The 24,769-nt window shown below is 43.0% G+C and overlaps 1 protein-coding gene across 3 annotated transcripts; it reads left to right on the forward strand.

Annotated features, from left to right (window-relative positions):
• The first annotated feature begins 2,484 nt into the window (after positions 1–2,484).
• LOC142311126 (oocyte zinc finger protein XlCOF8.4-like) lies at positions 2,485–23,726 on the forward strand. 3 transcript variants are annotated; one of them, XM_075349262.1, is made up of 8 exons: positions 4,263–7,275; positions 8,483–8,825; positions 8,999–9,110; positions 9,220–9,399; positions 10,287–10,410; positions 12,911–13,008; positions 13,106–13,226; positions 22,709–23,726. In XM_075349262.1, the coding sequence occupies exons 3-8, from the start codon at positions 9,024–9,026 to the stop codon at positions 23,578–23,580; spliced, it is 1,482 nt and encodes a 493-aa protein (XP_075205377.1). In that variant the 5' UTR covers positions 4,263–7,275; positions 8,483–8,825; positions 8,999–9,023; the 3' UTR covers positions 23,581–23,726. The 3 variants fall into 3 exon arrangements, with proteins under 3 accessions (XP_075205376.1, XP_075205377.1, XP_075205378.1); XM_075349261.1 differs by lacking the exons at positions 4,263–7,275; positions 8,483–8,825 and adding an exon at positions 2,485–2,524; XM_075349263.1 differs by lacking the exon at positions 8,483–8,825.
• Positions 23,727–24,769: the final 1,043 nt, after the last annotated feature.

Here is a 24,769-nt window from a genome sequence, read left to right on the forward strand (position 1 = left end):
ATGCAGTGCATTATTTATATGATTATTAATTGGGGGTCCAGCAGCAGGATAGCCTGTGATCAGCTTATTGTTGGGGCATATCTTGCACAGGCAATGCAGTGCATTATTTATATGATTATTAATTGGGGGTCCCAGCAGCAGGATAGCCTGTGAGCAGCTTATTGTTGGGGCATATCTTGCACAGGCAATGCAGTGCATTATTTATATGATTATTAATTGGGGGTCCAGCAGCAGGATAGCCTGTGACCAGCTTATGGTTGGGGCATATCTTGCACAGGCAATGCAGTGCATTATTTATATGATTATTAATTGGGGGTCTCAGCAGCAGGATAGCCTGTGATCAGCTTATTGTTGGGGCATATCTTGCACAGGCAATGCAGTGCATTATTTATATGATTATTAATTGGGGGTCCCAGCAGCAGGATAGCCTGTGATCAGCTTATGGTTGGGGCATATCTTGCACAGGCAATGCAGTGCATTATTTATATGATTATTAATTGGGGGTCCCAGCAGCAGGATAGCCTGTGACCAGCTTATTGTTGGGGCATATCTTGCACAGGCAATGCAGTGCATTATTTATATGATTATTAATTGGGGGTCCAGCAGCAGGATAGCCTGTGACCAGCTTATGGTTGGGGCATATCTTGCACAGGCAATGCAGTGCATTATTTATATGATTATTAATTGGGGGTCTCAGCAGCAGGATAGCCTGTGATCAGCTTATTGTTGGGGCATATCTTGCACAGGCAATGCAGTGCATTATTTATATGATTATTAATTGGGGGTCCCAGCAGCAGGATAGCCTGTGATCAGCTTATGGTTGGGGCATATCTTGCACAGGCAATGCAGTGCATTATTTATATGATTATTAATTGGGGGTCCCAGCAGCAGGATAGCCTGTGACCAGCTTATTGTTGGGGCATATCTTGCACAGGCGATGCAGTACATTATTTATATGATTATTAATTGGGGTCCAGCAGCAGGATAGCCTGTGATCAGCTTATTGTTGGGGCATCCCTTGCACAGGCAATGCAGTGCATTATTTATATGATTATTAATTGGGGGTCCCAGCAGCAGGATAGCCTGTGATCAGCTTATTGTTGGGGCATATCTTGCATAGGCAATGCAGTGCATTATTTATATGATTATTAATTGGGGGTCCCAGCAGCAGGATAGCCTGTGATCAGCTTATGGTTGGGGCATATCTTGCACAGGCAATGCAGTGCATTATTTATATGATTATTAATTGGGGGTCCCAGCAGCAGGATAGCCTGTGACCAGCTTATTGTTGGGGCATATCTTGCACAGGCAATGCAGTGCATTATTTATATGATTATTAATTGGGGGTCCAGCAGCAGGATAGCCTGTGACCAGCTTATGGTTGGGGCATATCTTGCACAGGCAATGCAGTGCATTATTTATATGATTATTAATTGGGGGTCTCAGCAGCAGGATAGCCTGTGATCAGCTTATTGTTGGGGCATATCTTGCACAGGCAATGCAGTGCATTATTTATATGATTATTAATTGGGGGTCCCAGCAGCAGGATAGCCTGTGATCAGCTTATGGTTGGGGCATATCTTGCACAGGCAATGCAGTGCATTATTTATATGATTATTAATTGGGGGTCCCAGCAGCAGGATAGCCTGTGACCAGCTTATTGTTGGGGCATATCTTGCACAGGCGATGCAGTACATTATTTATATGATTATTAATTGGGGTCCAGCAGCAGGATAGCCTGTGATCAGCTTATTGTTGGGGCATCCCTTGCACAGGCAATGCAGTGCATTATTTATATGATTATTAATTGGGGGTCCCAGCAGCAGGATAGCCTGTGATCAGCTTATTGTTGGGGCATATCTTGCATAGGCAATGCAGTGCATTATTTATATGATTATTAATTGGGGGTCCAGCAGCAGGATAGCCTGTGACCAGCTTATGGTTGGGGCATATCTTGCACAGGCAATGCACTGCATTATTTAAAGGGCTGTTCTAGTCAATGCAACTTATGGCACATTGTTTGGTATAACATCATTTGTAAATTGTCCATTTTGTAGGATCAAAAGAATTTCGGGGCCTCAGTTTTATCCCTGCTGGTTAAGACTGAGGGGGGAATTCATTAATGTTTCTTTTGTAAGTAGTATGGATGTACTATACTTATGTGCAGGGACCACAAGCATTGCCTTATCAGTGGCAACCGTATATGGTTAAATGAAAAGAAATATCACACAGGAAAAGGCTTTTAGCCCATGCAATTCCGCTCATTCTCCATTTCTAAAGCATGTACTGCTGCTTGACCACGACAAGAACATGGCGGCACCGCTCTTGGCCCTGTGTCACAGCGTAACCGTTAGTAGCCCTGGTTACGCCCACACTCCATATTTGGCCTATTGCGGGGCGTGGCCTGCGGTCCACCCACAGGTCTGGTGGAACGCACGGACCGGATGTACTGTGTAATAACGTCCGGGTCACAGGGCAAAAGTGGGAGGGAGCGGAGAGCAGACATTGCTGTGACTGGCAGCAGGTAAGGGCAGGAGCTTCGGCTGGAATGACTTACCTGCTCCTGGACATGATACGTTGTGGAGGACGGGGAATCTTTTCTCAAGTCGTATTTTACGTTTCTCTGTTTTTTCTGTATTTTGGAGACGCATGTGCGGCTGTGTCATTGCCATGTTATAGATTTGTGTAGCAGCTACATATAGGATGTGGCTGATTCTATGTTCTGACACCTGCCATTAAGACCTGCATGCCATCCTGCCCCTATAGCAGGGACACACATATAGTGCCAGTCACAGTGTCCCCAGAGCAGTGACTGCAGCCTCAGTGTTCTATAGCTGTAAGGCTATATGCACACGCTGCAGTTTTTATCTGCACACAAACTGCAACCAAAACTCCACCTTATCACAGAGAGCCTGGAAATGTAAAAAAACCAAACCGCTTGTAAGGCCTGTTTCACACGTCAGTGATTCTGGGACGTTTGTGCTTTGTTTTAAACGTACCGGAATCACTGACATACGCAGACCCATTATAATGAATGGGTCTGCTCACACGTCAGTGATTTTTCACTGCACGTGTCTCCGTGCGGCGTACCCGCGTGTGCGTGTTTGCCGCACGGAGACATGTCCTTTTTTTTTGGCATCACTGATGTCCCACGGACCACGCAGTGGTGTGGTCCGTGAAACACGTGCCAGAAAAAAAGTGCTTTTAAAATAAAAAACATTTTAACTCACCCGGCGTCCAGCGATGTCCTCTGCAGCCCGTTCTCCCTGCTGCTTCTAAGCCGGCTCATTACTGTCGCGCATATTCATGATGCACGACACAGCCGACCCGGAAGCAGCTGCTGCAGGGGTCAGCGCCGGCCGGATGCTGCACCGCGAGAGCGATCAGCACCATGGACAGCGGGAGCGCGCACAGGTGAGTTAATCTCTATGTGCAATCACGGGCCACGGAGAACGGAGCCCGGATTGCACTTAGACAACCCACGTGTGCCGTGATTCACGGCACACGGAGGGACATGTGCGTGTTTTACACGCCAGTGAAAAACGTCAGTGTTTTTCACTGACGTGTGAAACGGGCCTTATGATGATGTGTTTTTGGTGCACTTTTGTTAATGCGTTTTTTTAAAGGAGAAACAAAATATGATAGGATAGGATCATTGATAGATAGAAAAAATACATGCAAAGAACAGCTAGAACATATTGAATGGATAATAAGAAAGAACAGAATAGAACGAAATAACAGAATAGCTCAATAGAGGGATAGCTAGTTTGGCCACCTGTTTTGTTTTTGTTTTTTTTTAATTTTTGGGGGATAAAAAAAAATGTGGGCTCACCACCATTTTCATAACCAGCACAGGAACAGCAGTAGCTGTGGGCTGCAACTCTCTGCTGTCTGCTGTACCTTGGCTGGTTATGACAAATAGAGGGGATCGCACACTTTTTTTTAAATTATTTGATTTATTTAAACCCCCCCCAAAAAAATAAAAACGATTTTTCTAAACCAGCCAAGGTACAATAGACAACTAAGAGCTGTTATCATTAGGTGGGAAAGGCCATTGTTATTTGGCCTTTTCCAGCCTAATAATAGCAGCCTGCAGTCACTCCAGAAGTGGCGCATCCATAAGTTGTGCCAATTCTGCCGCTGGGCCTGGCTCTTCCCATTGCCCTGGTGTAATGGCAATCGGAGTAATAAGGAGTTAATAGCAGCCCTAGCTTAGTGATGGTAGGAGTCTATGAGACACCCCCTTACTAATCTGTAAGTGAAAGCAAATAAAAACAAACTAAAACACAAAAAAGCACCCTCTTTCACCACTTTATTAACTTCACAAACACCCCTCCAGGTCTGACGTAATCCACACGAGGTCCCGTGACGCTTCCAGCACTGCTACATCTGGAGCTCACAGCAAGCACAATAGAACAAGACTTCCCGCTGTGAGCTTCACGCAGCAACTGAAGTGAGTCGCGCGATCAGTGGTGAGGTCACTCAGGATAGCTGCAGCCACAGCGGAAGTCCTCCACCTGTGACAGCAAATCACCTGAGTGACTGAAGTGAGTCGCGCAATCAGCGGTGCCATCACTGTGATTTTCCGGTCACAGGTGAGTCCTCCACTTGTGACCACAAATCAGACCGCAACTGGAGTGAGCTGCAAGTGGAGGATGCACCTGAGTGATGTCACTGCTAATGGCTCACTTCAGTCATGGCCTGAACCTCACAGCGGTGAACTCGCGACACACGCCATACTGTGGGGCCTGCAGCTGTGACGTCAGTGGTTCACCTGAGTTCATTCTGAGTGCACGGCTCTGTCTGCACTCACAGCTGGCAGTCATGCTCTATGATGCTTGCTGTGACAGGACAGGGATGTAGCAGAGCTGAATTGCCGTTTATACCTCGTCTGGATTATTTCAGACCTGCAGGGGTGTTTGGGGGTACAAAAGTGGTGAAAGAAGGTGCTTTTATTTTATTGCAAATAAAGGATTTTGGGGGCTGTTTGTGGTTATTTTCTTTTACTTACATATTAGTGATGGGGGGATGTCTCATAGACATCTGACATCACTAACCTAGGGCTTAGTGGCAGCTATGATCTGCCATTAACCCCCTATTGCCCCGATTGCCACCGCACCAGGTTAATCGGGAAGAGCAGGTTAAAGTCCCGGGATCGTCACATCTACTGGATGCGGCAATTACGGGCGGCGGCTGACTGATATTTTTAATATTTTTAGTCTGGGAGGCTCCCAATAATGTGAAAATACCAGCCCTCAGCTGTGAGGCTTTATCTTGGCTGGGTATCAAAATGGGGGTAGGGGGGGACTGCACGCTGTTTTTTTTAATTTATTTTACTGTACGATATAGACCCACTCACCCACAGTTGTGATTGGATGCAGTCAGACAGCTCTCAATCAGCGTGGGGGTGCATCTGACAGCAAGCAATCACAGATGGGGCAGAGCAAGAAAACAGGTTGTCAGATGATGAGAACATTTGCTGGGGGGTTTTTTGTTTTTTTTTTAAAAGCGCCTTTTTTTTTTTTTTTACTTGTGATATTCATTGCTGTTTTTGTGGCCAAATTCTTCAAGATGACACACACAGGTTGAGGAATTTTGTTCAGTCCCCCCAAACATTTGGATAACAAAAATGTTGTCTTTAATGGTGATTATCCCCCCTCCCCCTCTTATAAAAAAAAACAACAACAAAAAACAACTTAACATTAAAATAATATCATTCAAAACAATGGGAAAAAAGGAAAACTAGAGAAAAAAATGGGGCCAATGCAATAATGAATTGAGTCCTGTGTGAGCCTTCTTCTCCACTGTTAGCAGGGACCAATGTAGGAAATTACAGTTGTGGCCAAATGTTTTGAAACCTTCCATATTTTGGTTCTCACACATTTTGCGGCTTCAGTGATTTTAGATATTTTAGTCGGATGTTTCTATGGTTACTGAAGTACTATTATAAGTGTTTCAGAATTTTTTACACTTTTATTGACAAATATATTAAGTTCATGTAAAAACTCAATATTTACAGTATTGTCCTTTATAATATATTACAAGACTTCTGCCCTTCGCCTTCACAGCTGGATACCAGCTTTTGGTCCAATTCCTGACTGATGACAACAGATTTTTGTCTAATCAGTGCTTTGAGTTTCTCATAATTTTGGTGTCATTATTTGTGCAGCCACTTTTTAAGGATTGACCACTGGTTCTCAATGGACTTGAGATCTGGGAAGTGTCCCGTACCCCAAACTTCAATGTTTTGTTTGGCAAACCACTCAAGTAATCAGTTTTTCCTTGTGACTCGTGATGGGTGAAACTGAACTGTAAAGTTCAGGGTCCATACCGGATACCTAGTGTTCATGCGCGGACCCCAAACTAGGACTTCTCATGGAAATCCGTGCAGCTGTTACGGTTCTACCACCCGGATAATGATAGGAATTAAAAAAAGGGAAAAGAAAATAAGGAATAAAGCAGAGCTGTTATACAATACAGTACTGACCGACCTTCCCCTGAGCTGTAACACAGCTTCCAGGTCCGCTTATTAACCCTCATACATATTCACTGCTTCACCCCCCACCATTAGTCCTGGCGTCTGTGATCTATTACAGTCAGACTGTGTCCCCTGATAGCTGGGGCTGGTATTCTCAGGCTGGGGAGTCCCATGTTTATAGGCCCCCAGCCTAAATATAATAGCAGCCTGCAGCTGCCCAGAAATGTTGCTTCCATTAGATCCAACAATCCCAGCACTTTACCCGGCTCATCCCAATTGCCCTGGTGCGGTGGCAATTGGGGTAATATAATGGGTTAATAACAGCTCACAGTTGCCACTAAGCCCTAGATTAGTAATGGGTATTGTACCGAGGTCCAGCGTAATCCAAACAATGTCCCATGACTTTCCTGGCTTTGCTTTTTACTGAAGTCGCACCGCCCGAGCACATTACAGAACATGACCACCTGCTTCATTTTCAGGCAGACACTGACTGAGCCATAGCTGTGAGTGGTGATGTCACTGAGTTTATCTGCAGTCACAGCAGGAGGTTCCCACGGTACCCCATCTGTGACCACAGGTAAACTCACCTTAGGTGAACTGATTGAACTCAGTGACCTCACCTCTGGTGAACTGAGTTCAAACAGACGTGCATCTCCTGGCAGAAAACCACTTTTATTTATTTATTTTTTTTAAATATGAAAAATTTGGTACTGATATTGGTCTGACTGCAACCAATTACAAACAACAGAACTGCTAGTGGACAGAGGAAGCAGTGACCATGCCCCACGGGAGACTATGTAAGTATAACTGTTCGGCTCTAATCCCCCTAGCCCTTTCTCCCACCATTTTTACAGCACAATGTTGGGTCCCCATAGATTTATATGTGGTTTGGCATCTGGACAGATGTTCGGGTTCAAGTCCAGTCCTAAACAAAACTTTTTTTTAAAGTCTGGCCAGACCCACCGAATTTGAACATCAGTGGGTTCGCCCATCTCTGCTTGTGACATGGTCTTCATAATGCTGAATAAAGCTTTGTTCATCACCAAATCGCTTTTGGATCGTTGGGAGAAGTGTGTCTTGAAGGATAATTAGACGTTATTCTTTATTGTTTAGTCAAAATTGTGAGCCCACTCCATGGATGTAAAGTACCCACACATGAATGTCTTTACTGAGGCTTTACAGTTTACGTGACACCAGACTCCTGGTAGTGCTTACCTTTTCTTCTCTGAACAGTCATTTTCCCAGATGTTGCAGACAGTCTGAAGCGGGCTTCATCAGAGAAAATACATTTTCAGGAAATACAGTTCCCCTGATAACCTCTTCAGACTTTCTGGAACATCAGGAATAATGATTGTTCGTAGAAGAGTAAGTGAGTGCTACCATGAGTCCTGTGTCATGCAAAAAAGTAAGCATCCTGAGATTATTCTTGTGTGGGGGGGCTTTTCATCCATGGAGTGGGCTACTGCCATGTAGAATGGGATCTGAACTTCATCCAAGAGCAAATTCTACCATGCTTGGGTGCTTGGTAGTCGTAACGAGCATTTAGACGGGCTCAACTCATGTACCGAGTATGATGAAGTCAATGGGGAACTCTAGAATTGCCTTGCTCCACACAGCGCCCACCGCAGCCAGTACAGCACTGCACTGCCGTCAGAGCATCTCACCCCCGCACTGCCTTGCTCTATACAGCGCCCACCGCAGCCAGTACAGCCCCGCACTGCCGACAGAGCATCTCACCTCCACACTGCCTTGCTCCACACAGCGCCCGCCTCAGCCAGCACAGCCCCGCATCGCTGACAGAGCATCTCACCCCCCGCACTGCCTTGCTCCACACAGCACCCACCACAGCAAGCACAGCCCCGCACTGCCGACAGAGCATCTCACCCCCGCACTGCCTTGCTTCACACAGCCCCACACCGCCGACAGAGCATCTCACCCGCAGCAGCCAGCACAGCCTCGCACTGTAGACGGAGCATCTCACCCCCGCATTGCTTTGCACCACAGGAGCGCCCACCGAAGCCAGCACAGCCCCGCACCGCCGACAGAGCATCTCACCCGCTGCAGCCAGAACAGCCTCGCACTGTAGACAGAGCATCTCACCTGCTGCAGCCAGCACAGCCTCGCACTGTAGACAGAGCATCTCACCCGCTGCAGTCAGAACAGCCCCGCAACGTAGACAGAGCATCTCACCCGCTGCAGCCATCACAGCCCCGCACCGCAAACAAAGCATCTCACCTGTCGCAGCCAGCACAGCCCCACACAGTCGACAGAGCATCTGACCCGCAGGACCGCCCTGCTCCACACAGCGCCCACTGCAGTCAGCATAGCGCCTATTCTCCACTTCCTGGTAAGCTACATTCGAATTTTAAGATGCATCCCTCATTTTCCTCCCAAATGTTTGGGAGGAAAATGAGGGATGCATCTTAAAATTCGAAATTTGGCCCCAACTTTTCGGAATCCATTGTTGGCTCTTGACTTGGCTACGATTTGTTGAGGCTTAAATTACTTTTTACTTTTTAGATGGTTGCCCAATTGACTTAATTGTATGATTATGATGGGTAAAGGAATCAATACGATGCATGAAAGGATATTAAACCTTACTCTGGAGATCATCTACCTGCTAATGGGAGAGGTAAGTTATTCCCTCAATGATGTTACATGTGATCACTCATCACTTAATACTACCGGTCCTGACTTGAGAGGTTTAGTAGATATGTATAATTGTCACCCTGCATACACAGGATTACACAGTAGTGAAGAAAACATCTGGTGACTGTATGAACTCCAGCAGCCAAGGCCATGTGTCAGAAGAATGGAGCAAGACACTGAACCCCATCTTACAGCTTCCACCTCCCTCCATAAGACACGAGCAAAGGATCTTAGAGCTCGCCAACAAGATCATTGAGCTGCTGACTGGAGAGGTAAATACCCAGATTTTGCATAGTAAGGGCTCATATATTTATTTTACTCACTTATATAGCACTTGATATATAATCATCACTGTCCCCATTGGGGTTCATAATATAAATTATTATTTATTATTATAGAGCCATTTATTCCATGGCGCTTTACAAGTGAAAAGGGGTATACATAGACGAATACAATAATCATGCATAATACAAGGCACAGACTGGTACAGGAGGAGAGAGGACTCTGCCCGCGAGGGCTCAGTTTACAGGGGATGGGTGAGGATACAGTAGGTGAGGGTAGAGCTGGTCATGCATTGGTATAGGTGACTGAGGGTTGCTCAAGTTGTTGGCTTGTCAGAAGAGGTGGGTCTTCAGGTTCCTCAAATTCCCTATCAGTTTGTCTTTGGAGTGTGGGAGGAAACCGGAGAACCCTGAGGAAACCCACACAAACACAGGGAGAACATACAAACTCCTTGCAGATGTTGTCAGTGCCTTCTCTCCCAGTTTCATCAGTGATCTATGATCAGAGTGTCATCAGAGTTTGCTTTGTCCGTTTTTATCACCAGGGTTTGGTCTGAGTTTCATCATTATTTCTTTGATGGGGAAAAAAAACTGATGGAGGTTTCTCCTATCAAACAGTCTGTGGAAAATGTGTTTTTTTTCCCCACAGGTCGATAGACTCGCATCAGTGAGTTTGATTTGACTCTCCATGCTTTTGTGTAGTCTACTCTGTTCAAGGAAAGTAATCACACATCTGACCTACCCCCGTGGACTATCATAGGTAGCAGTGCTCTCCGTCAAAAACACAGATAGCACTCATATGAAAACAACTAATGTGTGAATCAGCCTTACAATCAGGAGAGGTATCTGGATAATGACGGTATCATTATGTGTGACAGGTTCCTATAAGATGTCAGGATGTCACCGTCCATTTCTCCATGGAGGAGTGGGAATACATAGAAGAACACAAGGATCAATACAAGGATGTCATGATGGAGGATCACCAGCGCCCTCTATCACCGGGTAAGAGGAGACTTTTACTAATGATGAAGAAAAGACACATTTTGAGGTTCACCCACTTTAACCCATCTACTCAGACAGACTTTATTAACCCTGCCATTTCATACACCAATTTTAATCTAAGTGTTCTGGAGTAAGATGTGTGTAATTAATGACGAGGCACGCATCTCTTTAAAAATTGAGCACATCTCTGGCTGTTCTTGTACCAGAAAGTGAAAACTTTGGCATATATGAACTTCTATAGTTTTGCAGTATTTGTGCTGGATTCTGTCTTAAATTTGACTGTCTGGAAAGCCCACTTTCCCCGCTTAGCTCCACCTACAGTTAGGTCCAGAAATATTTGGACAGTGACACAAGTTTTGTTATTTTAGCTGTTTACAAAAACATGTTCAGAAATACAATTATATATATAATATGGGCTGAAAGTGCACACTCCCAGCTGCAATATGAGAGTTTTCACATCCAAATCGGAGAAAGGGTTTAGGAATCATAGCTCTGTAATGCATAGCCTCCTCTTTTTCAAAGGACCAAAAGTAATTGGACAAGGGACTCTAAGGGCTGCAATTAACTCTGAAGGCGTCTCCCTCGTTAACCTGTAATCAATGAAGTAGTTAAAAGGTCTGGGGTTGATTACAGGTGTGTGGTTTTGCATTTGGAAGCTGTTGCTGTGACCAGACAACATGTGGTCTAAGGAACTCTCAATTGAGGTGAAGCAGAACATCCTGAGGCTGAAAAAAAAGAAAAAATCCATCAGAGAGATAGCAGACATGCTTGGAGTAGCAAAATCAACAGTCGGGTACATTCTGAGAAAAAGGAATTGACTGGTGAGCTTGGGAACTCAAAAAGGCCTGGGCGTCCACAGATGACAACAGTGGTGGATGATCGCCGCATACTTTCTTTGGTGAAGAAGAACCCGTTCACAACATCAACTGAAGTCCAGAACACTCTCAGGGACAGATACACCTACTTCACTAAGTCAACAGTAAAGAGAAGACTCCATGAAAGTAAATACAAAGGGTTCACATCTAGATGCAAACCATTCATCAATTCCAAAAATAGACAGGCCAGAGTTAAATTTGCTGAAAAACACCTCATGAAGCCAGCTCAGTTCTGGAAAAGTATTCTATGGACAGATGAGACAAAGATCAACCTGTACCAGAATGATGGGAAGAAAAAAGTTTGGAGAAGAAAGGGAACGGCACATGATCCAAAGCACACCACATCCTCTGTAAAACATGGTGGAGGCAACGTGATGGCATGGGCATGCATGGCTTTCAATGGCACTGGGTCACTTGTGTTTATTGATGACATAACAGCAGACAAGAGTAGCCGGATGAATTCTGAAGTGTACCGGGATATACTTTCAGCCCAGATTCAGCCAAATGCCGCAAAGTTGATCGGATGGCGCTTCATAGTACAGATGGACAATGACCCCAAACATACAGCCAAAGCTACCCAGGAGTTCATGAGTGCAAAAAAGTGGAACATTCTGCAATGGCCAAGTCAATCACCAGATCTTAACCCAATTGAGCATGCATTTCACTTGCTCAAATCCAGACTTAAGACGGAAAGACCCACAAACAAGCAAGACCTGAAGGCTGCGGCTGTAAAGGCCTGGCAAAGCATTAAGAAGGAGGAAACCCAGCGTTTGGTGATGTCCATGGGTTCCAGACTTAAGGCAGTGATTGCCTCCAAAGGATTCGCAACAAAATATTGAAATTAAAAATATTTTGTTTGGGTTTGGTTTATTTGTCCAATTACTTTTGACCTCCTAAAATGTGGAGTGTTTGTAAAGAAATGTGACAATTCCTACAATTTCTATCAGATATTTTTGTTCAAACCTTCAAATTAAATGTTACAATCTGCACTTGAATTCTGTTGTAGAGGTTTCATTTCAAATCAATGTGGTGGCATGCAGAGCCCAACTCGTGAAAATTGTGTCACTGTCCAAATATTTCTGGACCTAACTGTATGTTTTAGAAGAATGAGAACATTTAATTTATGAAATGTAGAAAAAAATTAGTTTTGATCAAATGAGGTATGCAACAATATTTCCAAAATCATCTTTTTTCCCCCATAATTCTGGCACCCAACCCTTAAAGGGTTATTCTCATCTCCAAGATCCTATCCTAATATATAGTAGTTGTAATAATTAGAATATTAGGAAATACCTCCAATAAGAGAACCTCTGATTCATGATTGTGCTTACCTCAAGTTCAGGGCATTGCAGGATCTTAGGTATTCATGATTATGACCACTAGCAACTAATTAACTAACTGTGACTATATGCATGGTTGTAACCATGGATAGCTAAGCTGCAATGCCCTGCACATGAGGTAAGAGACATGGCTATATCAGGAGAACTATACTACATTTCCAATTGGAGGTATTTGCTAATATTATTATTACACCTACTACATATTAGGATAGGATCTTGTACATGGGAGTACCCTTTAATAAATGCCGCCTTCGTCTTCAGTCACTGTGCTTGTGTTTCCTACAGATGGTTCTCCTAAAAAGCATCCCGTAAAGATATGTCCTAGTCCTCTGTACACCAGGAATGATTCAGAAAAAAATAATGTCCCACAGGCTGATCACCATGTGAGTCTACATTGTGACTCTTAGAGTAGACAGACTAAGTAGTAATAGCTTTAATCTCTAACCCAGTTTGTCTTTTTCTTTTTTTTTTTTTATAAAGGTTGAAGATCTTGTTATTATTAAAGTTGAAGATGTTGAAGAACTGGAAGAAGTAGGAAAGCCCTATATATGGGATGATTGGCGGAATACAGAGGAGGACATTCTTCCAGATGCCACCTTAGGTGAATATCACAGAATATAGGCATTACGTCTTATTCATGATTGTTTGTTAGATATATTTTCAGTGTGCTGGATCAGATTTCTTATCCGTGTTTGGTCTCATCCAGACGTCAGTTTTCACCTATGAGATCTGTGTTTTTCCTGGATAGAACTTGCACCTGTCAGTCTTTAGTGCTGTTCACATGTTCATTTATTTTTGCAGCCCGTAACTCGCTAATACAACTCTATGGTCTCTGAAAAAAATAGGACAGCACTTGCCTTCCATCTGCTGTCTAATTTTCATGTTTGTTTGATAAGAGAAACTGGAAAGGACTAGTAATGAGTGAACCCGAATTGTACATTTCGGGGTTCGTATCGGGTCCAGGGCTTGAGCACAGATTTTTTTTTTTTTTTAAAAGTCTGTGTCTGAATGCAGGTACTGTTCCTATGTTCCTATGCTAATAAAGTTGATTGAAAGGCTGTAACAAACTTTATTGCATGCGAAAGATCACTGTATGCTGCTTGAACATTATAGATAAAAGAAACAACATGGACTAATGCCTATTTTTGATAACCAGCGCAGGTAAAACAGACCGCTACGAGTTGCAACCCTCTGCTGTCTGCTTTACCGTGGCTGGTTATCAAAAATAGGCGGGATCCCACTCCATTTTTTTTAAAATGATTTATTTTTTTAAACAGCTTGAGGTCCCCCTATTTTTGATAAGCAGACAGCTGCGGGCTGGTATTATCAGACTGTGAAGGCCCATGGTTATTGGGCCCTCTGCAACCTAAAAACAGCAGCTCACTGCTACTCCAGAAGTGGTGTATCCATTAGGTGCGCTAATTCTGGCACATTACCCGGCTCTTCCCGGTTGCCCTGGTGCATTATCAATTGGAGTAATACCTGTGGGGTTGATGTCAGCTGTTATTGACAGCTGACATTAAGCCTGAAGGTTAGTAATGAATAGGCGTCTATCAAATTTCTCCATTACTAACTTGGCAAGTGTAGAGTTAAAAAACACACAGACACTGGGGAAAAAAGTTTATTATAATATATAATAGTGACTACCCCACATGACCGCATCACCACCAATATACTACTTTAAAATAAATCCTGGAAGTTCCGAAGTAATCCAAAGTGTAATGTCCCATGACGTCCATCGATTGCTTGTTCTGAGAATGGCAGAAAAAAAGACTGGTCACTTCTTTTTAACATCTATGAAAACCTGAAGCCGTTAATAGACTGACCATATAAACAACAAGTTATTTTTACATAGATATGAATATATTTAAGAATTTAATCACTTTTAGGACACTAAAGGTGGATGTTAGAGAGGACTCACCTGAAAAAGACATTGTGTGCGTATACCCTCAGGGCACATGCTTAGTGTTTTTAACACTGTTAAAAACGACACATTTTGTATTGAAATTCACATTAGGAAAAGCTTTTTTGGGGGGAGTTTTTGGAGGAGCTTTTCATTTCCTGAAGCTGTTTTGAGGTTTTTGAAGAGTTATTTTCCACTGCAGCTTTTTAATTCTTTGAAACACTGCACTCTCAAGAGTAGAAAAAATCAACACTGAACAAGGCTTGTTCTTTGCAAAATTCGTGTAGTTTTATTTATATTGATAATGTGACAGGGGGACGTTTCGGCCCAACAAAAGGCCTTTCTCACGCCTAGTCACTAGGATACGTGGAGAAGACTGTGGAAAAACCAAGCGCAAATAGGGTTTTACCCCAATATGTACGGGGTAGGGAGGGGGGAGTAAGAATACTCACCAAATGCAGTTGTGAAAGTCACAACTACTATGAACGCATGTAATGTGGATCCCAGGCAGCAGCCACCAGCAGACAGCAGATCACAGAGAGTAAAGGAGAGAGGTGTTCACTTGCTGCGCCAAAGAGATCACTCCAGCAGATGTTCAGATTAATGCCACTTTATTAATCATATGGGTCAACGCGTTTCCGGAGCCTCTGCCCCCTTCATCAGGACCATCAAGAACAAGAAACATCAAATCTGTCCCAGTCGGACAGAGACATACATTTATATGGTATATATGACGTCATCAAAGCAAAAAAACAGGCGGGAAGCACAGCCACGCTGTCAAAACGTGACGTACTTCAAACAACTTACTCAATTAAAAAAGAATTAACATGTGTCGCCCATCAGAAAGCAGGACCAATGTGATAACACCACCACCATCTGAATCGATTGAAATTGAGAAAACTATATAGATAGGTGAAAAATCCAACAAAATATAATAGTGAACACACTATTCACTAAGTGTGCAATTTGGGGTTTAGTGTACAAAAGCCGTAAATATCCCAGTTATAATGTATCCAAACTCGAAATGGAGAGGTACACGAACTTAGGAAGCACTCAGTCTGCAGATCCCATTAGGACAGGGATATACGACTGAGCTCATGCCGCCACCCAAGCGTGTGTATTCCTCCCATTGAGAAAAGTGTATCTCCCGTAACAAGTGAAGTGTATTTGTGAATGGACCTGCAGGAGCGTGGGACCCGCTACAGATCAGTAAAACAAGCAGGGTTCACGGAAGTTCAGAAGCGTGGGAAAAAGTCAAAGGACGCATGCGTCAGGGATATGGAGTAAGATCTAGGGTTCACTGGAGGACAAGAGCGTGGGAAAAACCTCAGAGCGCATGCGTAGGAGTGAAAAATGAAGAGAGCCTTTTAACCCATCAAAGGAAAAACCAAGTAACCCATTGAACAAGTGCAAAAGGGTATCCGAAGATCCTTAGAAGGATAGTATATATCTCAATCTGAGCCAATAAAGTGTGAAGGAAAAAGATGTGGAACCCCAGGGGAAACACAACCTCCTGCATAGTAATATTAAATAGTGAAAAACGAAGAATAGAGCAAACCAACAATCACCAAAAAAAAAAAATATATATATATATATAAAGATATAAGGATATAAGGGAGCCCATTATTCATATTGATGGGTTAAAAGGCTCTCTTCATTTTTCACTCCTACGCATGCGCTCTGAGGTTTTTCCCACGCTCTTGTCCTCCAGTGAACCCTAGATCTTACTCCATATCCCTGACGCATGCGTCCTTTGACTTTTTCCCACGCTTCTGAACTTCCGTGAACCCTGCTTGTTTTACTGATCTGTAGCGGGTCCCACGCTCCTGCAGGTCCATTCACAAATACACTTCACTTGTTACGGGAGATACACTTTTTTCAATGGGAGGAATACACACGCTTGGGTGGCGGCATGAGCTCAGTCGTATATCCCTGTCCTAATGGGATCTGCAGACTGAGTGCTTCCTAAGTTCGTGTACCTCTCCATTTCGAGTTTGGATACATTATAACTGGGATATTTACGGCTTTTGTACACTAAACCCCAAATTGCACACTTAGTGAATAGTGTGTTCACTATTATATTTTGTTGGATTTTTCACCTATCTATATAGTTTTCTCAATTTCAATCGATTCAGATGGTGGTGGTGTTATCACATTGGTCCTGCTTTCTAATGGGCGACACATGTTAATTCTTTTTTAATTGAGTAAGTTGTTTGAAGTACGTCACGTTTTGACAGCGTGGCTGTGCTTCCCGCCTGTTTTTTTGCTTTGATGACGTCATATATACCATATAAATGTATGTCTCTGTCCGACTGGGACAGATTTGATGTTTCTTGTTCTTGATGGTCCTGATGAAGGGGGCAGAGGCTCCGGAAACGCGTTGACCCATATGATTAATAAAGTGGCATTAATCTGAACATCTGCTGGAGTGATCTCTTTGGCGCAGCAAGTGAACACCTCTCTCCTTTACTCTCTGTGATCTAGTCACTAGGATGAAAGAGAAATAATAATCAGTATTCTACAATATACAATATTTACATATGTACAAATAATAAATATTAAATGACAAAAAAACCATGGGGGGTATGGTATCGATGCATGGAGACAACGATAGAAGGTGGAGGCAGAAATGAAATGAAAAGAGAGTTTTTTTGGAATCCATATAAAGAGTAAGGAGTTATATATTAAGAAAGGATAGTAGCATAGCATGGAAGGGGGGGAGGGGAGGGGGAAGGGGGGAAGAAAGAGAAAGAAGAGTGAAAAAAGATCAAGAGGCATAGGCATACCTTCAAATAGGAGATGGACTTTTTTTTAAAAAGATGTTCTGCAAGTGCAGGGATACAAATAATGGAGGAAATCCACCCAGAATATACTCGATTTGAGCTCACAGGGAACAATTTCTGTAGATAAATATTATACAAACATGTGACAATAATGTATAAATCTCATGTAAATAGCCCTTGAAATGTGTTTAGATACCTGTTTTGTAGGTATTGTACCATTTAAAGGAAATAAACATCCTCGAAGGTGAGTATGACAGTAAAGAAGATAATTCATACGCTGTACCTTTAAGAATACAAAGTGCATTAAGAGCAAAATACAGTGTACAGAGGTTCTCTAGGCGTAGCTCTAATCAAGTTACTACCTTATGTTTGTAGAGGATGAAGAAGCCTGTTTGCGATATAGCATTAGCTATAATAAGGTGAGGGGAATTTCCATCTGTGAAAATAGTAGTGCAAATGACCAGAGTGCCATACTATAGCGTCTTCATTGCATAAATATTGTATTACATATTAAGGATTGGTACAGGGCTAATTGCATAATGCAAAGGAAATAATAATCACATAGTATGAGGATCGACACATGGTGTAGGAGTAAGGGCTAGTATTCAGTATGTTTGCATTTTAGAAAAAAGAGCTGTAGTACCTGTGGCTTGCTCATTAGGGATTTGAATGGATAGGTGGACTAAATCCTCTAAAGGCAAATAATAGAGGTATAATTAAAGTGCGTACGATCATGCTGTTGGAGTCATCCTCCAGAGCATTGTGGACATACCTTGCTGCTGCCTTCCCAGGATGTGGCTGAATGCGCTGTATGTCAGGGTTAGCCGGCTATTTAACGCCGCAACCCGGAAGTACCGAGTGTAACCCGCGCATGCGCGGTAAGGTTATGCGTCAATATTAGGTTGTATAAGGTACCGTTGAGCCTGAAAGAGAAGCGCCTGCGCATGCGCAGTGTCTTATGTTGTGGACTTAGAAAAAACACGCAGCGCTGGGGACATGCTGGCCACACGTACATGTAATTAAGGCTATTGTAAGTGGAAAGTAGGTCAAAAGAGGGAAGAGAGAGTTGCGCTTGTGGTGAAAAAGGAAGGATAATGATAGAGTGGAAGTTTTTTTGGAAAGGGAAGGAGATATACCGTATATGTATTAGAGAACCGATGGGATAATACTCCTGGAAACACAGAATTATTAGACATAGTCAATATGAAATCATCATATACTTTGTAGGATAGTATAAAATCCAGGGCTCTGAAGAATACCATAGTGTAAAATCATTTGGGTTCTAGAGATACATAGGACAGAAACATGATTACGTATTAACATGTATAATAAACTTCTTCTTAGCCGTAGAAGTCAAGGAGGAGACCAGGAACTACAAAGAATGCTTGGTTAATAGTCATTGATCCATTGTCTTTGTGTACATTTCTTGTATATACATTTATTATATACAAATAGCAAGGGTCCCAATATACTAACAGGTAAGAGCAAAAGGATACTATAAGATAAACCACTAAAAGATGATTATATAGGAGTGCAGATTTATACTTTACCATCTATTGAAGGGTGTGCGGTGGGAGAAGAGAAAAGGATAGTAAGGATAGCATCTTTCAGGGTTTCTGTAAATAATATACAGTAGTTAGTATGCTGACAGACGGGAGAAACTCTTGCTAGAAAGGAAAATACGGGATTAATCATAACGGCCAATCCATTTTTCTATTGAGGCCTTTGGGAGAGAGTGTTTGTAACTTGTGAATCCAATAACTCTCTCTCCGTTTTAGGAGTTCAATATGGTTGCCTCCCCGTCTTGGTCTATGCACTTTCTCGATCACTTGGTAACGTAATTGTGCTACTGTGTGTTTAGCCTCATTAAAGTGGTAGGGGATAGGTAACCATAGTTTGCCACACCTAATGGTGGATTTATGGCTGGCGATGCGATCACCTACATGTTGAATTGTTTCGCCGACGTAGAGGAGGCCACATGGACATTTAATAAGATAAATGACAAAATTTCTCTCGCAGGTGAAATATTCTTTAATGTGGAAGCTCTTACCAGACCTTGGGTGAGTAAAATGGTCACCTTTTATTACATTAGAGCAGGACGGGCAATTTAAGCATGGAAAGGTGCCAGTGCCTCTTGCTGCCAGAAAAGTCTGTGTATCGGATTTTTTGTCACTTCCTACGTCAGCTCTAACAAGAGAGTCTTTTATATTCTTGGGTCTTTTTTTGCACATGATAGGTGGGAGGAGGAAGGTCCCGATTTGTGGATACGCTTTTTTCAGTAGAGGCCAGTGTCGAGTAATGATGTTGTAAATTTTGGGCATTGAAGGGTGATAGGTGTGCACAAACGGAATTCTATCTGATGATACTATGTTTTTTTCTACTGAGGTAGAGGCTACTGCCATTTCTTTTTCTGTTTTTAATAGTGTTTCGGAGTATTTTCGTTCACGAAACCTGTCTGACATTTCTTCTAATCTCTCTTGTTGAGTGGTTTTATCAGATACTATCCTGGTTACCCGTTTGAATTGGGACCTGGGTAGACTATTTTTGGTTGATTGGGGATGACAGCTACTGTACAGCAACATACAGTTGCGGTCTGTGGGTTTCCGATATAGATCGGATGAGAGCTTTCCCGAATTATCCTTTTCTATGCAGGTATCCAAAAAATTAATTTTATCAAGGCTGTAGTTCAGTGTAAATTTGAGTTCTGGCCATGTGGTATTTATGTGTCTGTGAAATGCTAAAAGGCTATCAGTATCCCCTAGCCAGATGCAAAACACGTCATCTATGTAACGAACCCATAGATGAGATAGTTTGTCAAAGGATGGATAAGAATAAATGTAACGTCCTTCAAAGTAATCCATATAGAGGTTAGCATAGGCCGGGGCCATGTTTGAGCCCATCGCGGTCCCGTGTGTCTGAACATAAAAGTCATCCCTGAATAAGAAGTAGTTTTCATGTAGAACTATGTTGAGAAGGCCTACTGTGAAATTTATTAATTCTTGGCTGAGCTTGGAATTGTTAAGGGCCAATTCGGTGGCCATAATGCCCTTGTCATTTGAAATTGAAGTATACAAACTGCTAACGTCCCATGTGCATAAAATGCTGTCAGGGGGAATGTGTCTCAGTTCCCTAATTCTTTGTAGAAAATTGTTTGTGTCCAAAATTAGCATGGAAGGGGAGGGGGGGGGGAGGGGAGGGGGAAGGGGTATGTCCACAATGCTCTGGAGGATGACTCCAACAGCATGATCGTACGCACTTTAATTATATCTCTATTATTTGCCTTTAGAGGATTTAGTCCACCTATCCATTCAAACCCCTAATGAGCAAGCCACAGGTACTACATCTCTTTTTTTCTAAAATGCAAACATACTGAATACTTGCCCTTACTCCTACACCATGTGTCGATCCTCATACTATGTGATTATTTTTTCCTTTGCATTATGCAATTAGCCCTGTACCAATCCTTAATATGTAATACAATATTTATGCAATGAAGACGCTATAGTATGGCACTCTGGTCATTTGCACTACTATTTTCACAGATGGAAATTCCCCTCACCTTATTATAGCTAATGCTATATCGCAAACAGGCTTCTTCATCCTCTACAAACATAAGGTAGTAACTTGATTAGAGCTACGCCTAGAGAACCTCTGTACACTGTATTTTGCTCTTAATGCACTTTGTATTCTTAAAGGTACAGCGTATGAATTATCTTCTTTACTGTCATACTCACCTTCGAGGACGTTTATTTCCTTTAAATGGTACAATACCTACAAAACAGGTATCTAAACACATTTCAAGGGCTATTTACATGAGATTTATACATTATTGTCACATGTTTGTATAACATTTATCTACAGAAATTGTTCCCTGTGAGCTCAAATTGAGTATATTCTGGGTGGATTTCCTCCATTATTTGTATCCCTGCACTTGCAGAACCTCTTTTTAAAAAAAGTCCATCTCCTATTTGAAGGTATGCCTATGCCTCTTGATCTTTTTTCACTCTTCTTTCTCTTTCTTCCCCCCCCCCCCCCTTCCATGCTATGCTACTATCCTTTCTTAATATATATAACTCCTTACTCTTTATATGGATTCCAAAAAAACTCTCTTTTCATTTCATTTCTGTCTCCACCTTCTATCGTTGTCTCCATGCATAGATACCATACCCCCCATGGGTTTTTTGTCATTTAATATTTATTATTTGTACATATGTAAATATTGTATATTGTAGAATACTGATTATTATTTCTCTTTCATCCTAGTGACTAGGCGTGAGAAAGGCCTTTTGTTGGGCCGAAACGTCCCCCTGTCACATTATCAATATAAATAAAACTACACGAATTTTGCAAAGAACAAGCCTTGTTCAGTGTTGATTTTTTTCTACTCTTGAGAGTGCAGTGTTTCTATTTTGATTGTGATACTAGGCATTGGTCCCCACATTTGCACCTCGGAAGCTTTTTTGGCCGTGTGCACACCATACATCTTGAATATTTTAATTGTTTGAAGCAGAATCCATCAGGAGACACTTCAAAAAAGAGACATGGACTTTTTTTTTATTTATTGTCAAAAGACTGAACATATGTACAGCAAAGGTATTTTACAATCATGTTGGAATGCTGTATATTTGAGCGCAGTGGTGGTGGCCGCAGCTTATAGGCCGAAAAAGTGGTGACAGGTTCCCTTTAACCGCGTCAGCATTTCCAAGCATACCAAAGATGGAACAGGTTCTCACCAATGTAGCTTTGACATTTTCAATTTATGGGGCACTTTTTCAGCCAGAATCTGTCTGAAAAAGATACTGAGTGCACATAGTTTAATGCTGTTTTAATTAGCGCTGATTTTACCTGCCCTTTAAATTAGTAAACTTTTGGCCCTGGAGAGGCATATCTCTGAGAAAAGGTTTGGGACCCCTTAAAGGAAGGTATGCTTTGTCAAAATTTGTGTTACGTACCACGTTTTTATAAGAAAATGTTATAGTAATATAGTATAGTAATATAGTAAATTTTATATAGAATTAATGCATTTTACCTTTCATGTATTCCATGTTTGCGTATCTTGGCACACTCTGTGCTATTGCACTCTATGATTTTGTGATTCTATTGGTGAAAAAATATTGACAGAACACATACATGAAAAACTGATGGCTGATGGAGGCCTTAGATTCTTAATCTGTAGCCTTCTCTGCCAATCAAATAAATAAGAAAAATGTGACTGTAAACAGGGGAGGGGTATTAGGAGTCATTAGACCCCTTTTGATATCAGGCCACATATCATTATTAGATAGCAATTTAACTGTGATCCTAGATCAAGTTTTCCATATTCCTACTTTCAGTAGTCTAAGAAATGTTTCTGTTGTAATCTACAGTATGTTTATATACTTCATTTTTCTCATGCAGATGGATCCATGATCAAGAATGAATTGGGAAGACGTTTTATTTTGTCTTCAAATTATAATACAGATAATGAGATGCTCACACACAGTGCTTCTGGAGATCACCCCATTTCCCCACTTATATGTCCATCTAGCGATTTACCTGACTTCCATAATAATAGAACAGTCAATGGAAGTGGTAACAAGTATCAGTGCTCTGAATGTGGAAAATGTTTTACCCAGAATGGCTCTCTTAATGTTCATAAAAGGATCCACACAGGGGAGAAGCCATTCTCTTGTTCAGAATGCGGTAAACTGTTTATGCGTAAATCTGACCTTGTTAGACATAACAGAGTGCACACTGGAGAGAAGCCGTTTGTATGTTCGGAGTGTGGGAAATGCTTCAGTCAGAAATCAAAGCTTGTAAGTCATCAACGTACCCACACAGGTGAACTCCTGTTTCCATGTCCTCAGTGTGGAAAATGCTTTACAAATCGATCTGTTCTTACGACACATCTGAAATTTCACTCAGGTGAGAACCCATTTCAATGTTTGGAGTGTGGTACTTGCTTCCAGTACAGATCAAATCTTGTTAAACATCAAGTCATTCATTCAAAGGCAAAGCCCTATCCTTGTTCAGAGTGTGGAAAATGTTTAACCAACAAAGGCGCTCTCATGTATCACCTGAGGACTCACACCGGGGAGAAACCATTCTCTTGTTCTGAATGTGGTCGTAGCTTTACAAGTAAAGGACACCTTGTCACTCATCAGCGGACTCACACAGGGGAGAAGCCATTTTCTTGCTCAAAATGTTGCAAGCAGTTTGCCCGTAAGGCAGACATGGCAATACATCAAATGATGCACACAATCGAGGACCCATTTTCATGTTCTGATTGATGAAGAATATTACAGACATTAGTTTAAACCAGAAAATGACTCCCAAAGGCATTAAATTATTTTCTACACCTGAAATCAATTTAAAAAATAAAACTAATCCTAATTTATTTCACAGTTAAGAATAAAAACCCATTTTTATATTGTTACTATGGAGGTGTGTTTTTTTATTTTCTATTCTTTTTTTGCATCAAATTTAACCCCTTCACGACCATGGACGGAAAGATCCGTCCTTGTGCCCTGGGCCTTAACGACCAAGGACGGATCTTTCCGTCATGGCGGAATCGCGGCACCGGAGCCTCCGGTGACTGCAATATGTTAACAAAAACCGCAGATTCGGGGAGGAGGGGACCTGTTCCTGACCTTAGGAGGGGTGGTGCCTCCTCCCCGGACCTACGGAGGCTGTGATTGGCTGACGAACGCCGCTCAACCAATCACAGCCACTGTAATGTTCCAGCCATTTAAAATGACTGAAACATTGAAATCCAGCCCTGGCCAGTGCAGCTGTAGCACTGGCCATTGGCTGGAGCTGGGTGACCTCACTGGATCACCCTCCCCCAGCTCCAATGCTCTGATTGGAGAGATCGGCCTTGTGACCGATTTCTCCAATCACAGTGGAGCTGTTGCCGGTGACCGCCCCCATCAGCTTCACTTGTCCCTGCAGCACGCCAGCACACTGAGAACAGTGAGTGTACACAGTGCAATGGCAGGGCGACAAGCTCCGGTCCCATGCTGTTATGAGACCGCAGCATGGGACCCGGAAGTTGCCGCGCTGCCATTGCACTGTACGAAAAGCGTCCCGATCCGCCGCCGCCGCTGCCGCTGCCCTCTGCCACCTGTCTCCCCGATCTCCTGCTCGCACCCTCATCCCCACCCCCACACCTCCCGATCCGCTGCCTCCGCCGCCCTCCATCTGCCACAGTGCCACCGCTCCCCCCAATCTGCTGCTCGGCCCCTCACCTCCGTGCAGCAGATCGGAGGGAGCGGTGGCACTATGACAGATGGAGGAGGACAGGGATCGTGCACCCTGTCCTCCTCCATCTGTCATAGTTCCACCGCTCCCTCCGATCTGCTGCCCGGCCCCTCCCCCTCGTGATCGGTGCCCGCCCCCTCCCCTCCGTGATGTGCTGCTCGCCCCCTCTCCTCCCCTCCCCTCCGTGATGTGCTGCTCGCCCCCTCCCCTCCCCTCCGT

The sequence above is a fragment of the Anomaloglossus baeobatrachus genome, chromosome 5, assembly GCF_048569485.1.
Source record: "Anomaloglossus baeobatrachus isolate aAnoBae1 chromosome 5, aAnoBae1.hap1, whole genome shotgun sequence".
NCBI lineage: Eukaryota > Metazoa > Chordata > Amphibia > Anura > Aromobatidae > Anomaloglossus > Anomaloglossus baeobatrachus.